Here is a 5,862-nt window from a genome sequence, read left to right on the forward strand (position 1 = left end):
TTTCAGGAACAGAGTTCAAATTGAAACCTGCTACCAAAGTCTTGGTGTTGCAAGGTGTCACAAATGACTTACGTGGCATTGTAGCCATATGTCCCACTGAAGCTATAACAGCAGCACCTCGTTTTACTAGAGCATGGGATGTAATTTATCGTGTTGAAAATAGTAATCTGAAAGTACTGTCTTCAATTTGTGATGGAGCTCCCACAAACAAGAACTTCTTCAGAATGCATGGATCAGTTGACAAGACCAAGAAGAAGCAGAAGAAAGATGTTATTTTCAGAACATTGAATTTAGCTGTGTGTGTGAGGTCAGATACATATTTTCATTATTGACCCCCACACACTCTCATTCCAGGAACGTGACGTCACGTTGAAACAAACGGGACAAAGTGTCACGTTCGCTTGAGCATTGTGTCACATTCGTTTGGGTGTGAATTGGCCAAAAATCAGCTTGTTCACACTCAAACGAACGTGACACAATGCTCAAACGAACGTGACATTTTGTCACGTTCGTTTCAACGTGATGTCACGTTCCTGGAATGAGAGTGCATTTATTGGAATCATTAGGGTCAGGGCGGGGAAGAACTGGACAGGGGAAGAACTGGACACCCCATATTTTACTTCAAATACCGTAGGCACAGGAATAACAACTATCAAAAGTTGTTCCTTGGCATCAGCAGTTCATTTCACGTCAGTTGTCAGGCCAGTACATACGGCATTTGAAGTAAAATGTGGGGTGTCCAGTTCTTCCCCTGTCCAGTTTTTCCCCGCCCTGACCCTAAGGAACTGTTCAGCTAACTCATACTCTCACAAAGGAACAAAACGCAGGTGGAAGAACAATGAAGATTTGTCTTGGAAAGTAATTGAAGCGCTCCTTAATATCACCCTCGAGGACAAGTATAAAAGCACGGGCTTCAGGAGAGCAATGGCGGCCGGCTGAGGCACACATCCTCTCCGCCTTGCTTATGGTGAGCATCTGACCTGCACATAGTATTCAACTTTGACACTGAAAATCTATCGGCGTGACTTCGTGCCGCTGCAGGGGCGTGAATAAAGTGTCACGCCATTAAACGGCATGACAGAAAAGTCACGCCATAAATCGGCGTGACTGAAAATTTCACGCCAATTTTTGGCGTGAATTTCTTGTCATGCCGCTTTTTGGCGTGACTTGTCTCAGAAAACGCGTTGTCATTCACGCCAAATGAGGGCGTGACTCACATGTCACGCCGTTTTTCGGCGTGAATTTCGTGTCACGCGAATTTTTGGCGTGATTTTCAGTCACGCCATAATTTGGCCATGTGTCCGACCATTACGTTTTCAGTGGAATGACTTTGTAATTTCATTTTCGAAGAGACTTAAATTTTAAAATAGAGATATGTAATCCTACTCTTGCTTCTGTTTGTTAGTTAAGTGCGAATTGATTTAGTAATCCAACAGCCAAAGGTTGGAAGAAGAAGCAAGGAATCACGTATGCAGTGTACTGCACAGCAGCATCTACTCCATACTTGTGACCAGCTACATCCGGTTTTGCCTAAGTTTCGTCCAGACCTATTTGCGTTTTGTTTTTTCGGAGCTGCTAAGTAATTTCTCTGTAAGCTCGCTGAATAACGCGGAAGCTAATGCTTGTAATGTTTTGTTCTACATTTGGGCGAAGTGCTGCTTTTGAAATAAGGCACATTACCTTGGCTGAAAACGGCGGGAGATGTGCTCTTGTTGTTGGTTTTTGTGTACTGTTGGGCTGGCCGGTGTTCGCAGTGAGTGGACCCTTTAATTCACAGTAAGCGATCCGAATGTGGGCCTTGCCAGGAACAATCGGCTTGCTTCCTATACCTGTTGTACCCCTTTAAATTTAGTGGGTTTGAGGACCAGAGAACCGCGGCCAGGGGATGCAAACTTGCAAACCTGTCATAACAGGTTGCCTCATTAACTTTAGCCCCCTTAATGGGACCCCCCCCCAGTGAATAATTATTCAATGATTTTAATTTTGGCCATCATGATTTGTACCAATGTTTTCAACAACTTTTATCTCTGGTTGAAAAACTAACATAGATTGCAAAAAGCCCATCGTTTTTACATGTTATTAGAACCAATTTGTCAGAGGCTGCAGGCTGAAAACTTTTTCAGTATTCGTGAGGAGACTTTGAGAGAAACAACAAAATTTGTAACGTAAACCGAAATGATTCAGAACCAACTAGGAGTTGAGGGCCCTTGTGTCGGTTAAAGTCCATGTTATAGTGAGCAACTTTAGACCAAGACACAAAACAGCTACCCCTATCATTTTGAAAAATGGAAAACACCATTCTTTACCTAGCAGTAACCTTAATAGTGAGCATGACAGACATGACATTGATGGCCAGAGTCTTAGCACTAACCAACTAATGCACTTGGCAAGGAAGTAGCTTCCTCCCTTTACATATGAAGCAAATTTCAATTTGTAACTGTTGGTGAATTATTTAGGAAATACTGATTACTATCTGAAGCTAAGTTTAATTTAATTTTTAGTGTTATATTATAAGTGTTGGAGTAAGATTTGATACATACATTTAGATTTTTCTTTGACAAGTGCATTACACGGACAAGAAACATACTAAGAACTGTTGGTGAATTATTTAGGAAATAGTAATTACTCATTCTTTCACTTGCAGCTTGAAGATCTTCACCATGGCCAACCGATGGGATGAAGATCCACCACCTGTTCCTCTTGTACCCCTTCCGGATGTGGTGGAACCCTTTGTGATAAGAAATGCAGAGCAGACTCCAGGCAAGCTTCAGCAGACACATGCTAGATGCCCGGTGGGACCCAGCAATATGCCTTAAGTGTAACAGGGACAACCTGTCCCAAGCAGCGTCACAGCGATTAATACTTGTAAGATACTCGTAATTTGTCCCACTTCATTGGCAGTATACTTTTCAATTGCTCATCTAATCCGTTGTCTTTGCAGGCGGTCAGCAGAGTGTTGGAAGCCAACAACGTAGCCCTCCTCGTCTATGATGTGCGCTGGCATGGAGGCAAGGTTAGCAATAAAGCAGGCATCCTTGGCGAGTGGACTGTTCATGTCCTCCCAGCATACCCACACCGGAGGAACTCACTGCGGTATGATGACTGCCAGCTGTATTCAAGATTAAAGAAGTATGTTGGGGTAAGTACGGATGAGCTATTATAATGTGGCATGTCACATCAATGAATGCAAATTTAAATTTGTTGTTGTCACAATACACACTTTACAGTGCAAACTTTCTCATAACTTTTTTCAGACCAGAAAATTTGGGGTCAACATCAAGTGTGTGACAGAGGCTGGATGGGGGCCAAAGTCATACGTGCCAATGACACGAGCCCCAACACAGTTTGAGCTGGAGAGTATGCTTGCGGCTCCGGCGCCCACAGACCACGTCTTCTGCTATGCTCATAGGGGAGATGTGTATGGCCATAATGGCTTCACTATACGCATGGAAAGAGGAGTTTGCCCAGTTTGCCAACCGGGCTGGTGACTGCCCCTGATTCTACATTTCTAATGTTATATTTTGACATGAGCATTAGTTAGCTACATTAGTTTTAATTCTTTGAAAGAGGACTGCCCCTGATTCTACATGCATCTCTAAAATTCTGTTAATAAATGGTTACTCATAGACAAGATGTGCCTTAAATTTATTTGACGTGCACACAGAGATGCATCCCAATTCCTTCGTGTCCTTACCATCACACAGCATTCAGACACTTACTGACCGTCATTGAATTGGTGGAGCTGATGACATGAATGGATGGACGCGTCACATGTTGAGATGATGCGGTCCGATCGGCAGGCAGGACCACGAGATGGTGTTTCCGTAACGAGGAGAGGAACTACTCCGAATGAACATTTTGCTACTTGCAAATACGCACGAACTTCGCTGTCGCGGGCACTCAGCGAAACCAGATGTGACAGCGAGCGTCATTGACAGCCACGCGTTCGCCGTGATGGAAATAAAGTTATACAATGTCATGCATTGTTCTTCTTCGTGGCCAACACACGGTCCAAACATTTGCGTGAGGTGCGGTGTGTGTGTGTGTGTTTCGTTTTCGTGTGAGGGCGCGGCGTGCCGGCCACGCAGCAGCTCGATCCCGCACACTCGCCCCCTCTCTTTCTCTCTTCTCGGCTTATCCAGGAGGTCCGCACCCGCTGGAACTCCTGCTTCCAAATGCTGGATCAGTTTCTTCTTCTTTCCGACCACGTAAATTGCGCCTTGCTCAAAATACTGTGGTGATACGGCTTTTGAGCCTCTGTCCCGTCTCGTCCCGCGTCGCGTCTCCGACCGTCGCCTCTGTACTTGTACTTGCCTAGTGTTTACCTAAGCCATACCTCCATCTCTTTCACCGGAAACCTCCCCAGAAACCCGCACCCCGCGACCACAGCAGAAGCGCGAGTCCGACGGACAGCGCAGCAACAGCCGCCACAATGCTAACGCCCAGCCCGCCGACACACCGCCAGCCGTCATGTGCCGACGCTGCGGCCAGGTAGCCGGCTACAGCAACAAGCAGACGACGCTCCTCGGCTACGCGTGCTACAGGAGAATGACAAGAAACCAGGCAGAAAGCCGCAGCAGGTCTAGAACTCCCTCACGCAGCCGAGACTTGGCGGAGACAGTCCTCGGGGACACGGGCGCGGCTACGCCAGCCCGGGCGATCAGCGCCTCGCCAAGCCCCACGCCGACGGAGCCCCCATGCCCCGCCTCTCCCAGCCCAAGCCCCGCCCGCCCCACCGAGCCGCCATGCCAAGCCGCCGTCCAGGTGCACGTCAACCTGAACGTGGACCAGCCTGGCCTCCAGCCCAACGGCCTCCGGCACAGGCTAACCGCCAAGCCAACGGCAGCGACAAGCACGGGCACGCAGCGCAAAAAACGGCGACAAACAGGCAAAACTCGCTGCAACCTGTGCCGAAAGCCGGGCCACCAGACAAGCCAGTGCCCCGGCTGGGACGGCGTCGACGGCATGCTCCTCGACGTGTTTGAGGCGATAGACGAGCAGCCGTCCGTACAGGACACTGTAACCAAAACCCCGCCGTCAGCAGATAACGTGCTGGAGGAAATAAACTACTGCCTAGCAGACGACTTCGGGGATTGTTTACGTCTCGACGCCTCGCCACTCCCGCCTCTCCACTGACGGGGACGCCCCTGGCGACCACTGCGGAAAGCTTGGCACGGCCGCCTGGATTTTACACGCGGCAGCCAATCACAGCCCGCGTTACAACCAGCTACGCCACGCCACCGCTCCCGCCCTCCAGCGCCCACGAGGAGACGCCATTACCGTCGCGGACTGCAGACAGATCACACGCGCGTGAGCCCAGCCGAACAATCTCGTGCAATGTCATCCCAACGCCAAGTGAAGAAGGGCGGGCGAGGCCCACAACACCGCCATCGCCCTGAATTGCCGTTCAGGGACATAGACGGGGCCTGGGCACTCAACGCCTGGACCGTGCCGCAGGCTGTGGAGACGGACACCGACCCCGCGGTGCCCACGTTGCCCGCGGCGTCCACACTGCCCGCGCTGCCCGCGGCGACCGTGGGATATGGACGAGTTCGGAGCGTGACCTTCGAAGGCGAGACGACAAGGCCGCTGATGAGAATGCTGATTTTCTGATTGAGAAGAAGGCACAACAGAATTGGGAAATCGTCGACTACGATACTCCAAACATGTTTCAGGTGAGTTAAAGCTACGGTGCCGTGCAGACGTGTTTTTAGTGAGTGTGTGTGTGTGTGTGTGGGGGGCTTCAGACTTTGCACGCGCGTCGTTGGTTTGCCCCCTGCCGCCGGGCGGGAGGTAGGCAACACATCGTGCAGCTGCTTCCTGCGACTGCGAAAGCTGAGGCGGCGAGTGCGAGGGAAGTCC

The 5,862-nt window shown here is 49.6% G+C and overlaps 1 protein-coding gene across 1 annotated transcript; it reads left to right on the forward strand.

The window, feature by feature from the left end:
- Positions 1-1,409: 1,409 nt before the first annotated feature.
- LOC117647087 lies at positions 1,410-3,488 on the forward strand. Its single transcript, XM_034388602.1, has 3 exons — positions 1,410-2,865; positions 2,942-3,139; positions 3,255-3,488. Exons 1-3 carry the CDS (start codon positions 2,743-2,745, stop codon positions 3,486-3,488), a joined length of 555 nt encoding a protein of 184 aa, XP_034244493.1. The 5' UTR covers positions 1,410-2,742.
- Positions 3,489-5,862: the final 2,374 nt, after the last annotated feature.

This window comes from Thrips palmi, unplaced genomic scaffold (assembly GCF_012932325.1).
Source record: "Thrips palmi isolate BJ-2018 unplaced genomic scaffold, TpBJ-2018v1 HiC_scaffold_2, whole genome shotgun sequence".
In the NCBI taxonomy this organism is placed as follows: domain Eukaryota; kingdom Metazoa; phylum Arthropoda; class Insecta; order Thysanoptera; family Thripidae; genus Thrips; species Thrips palmi.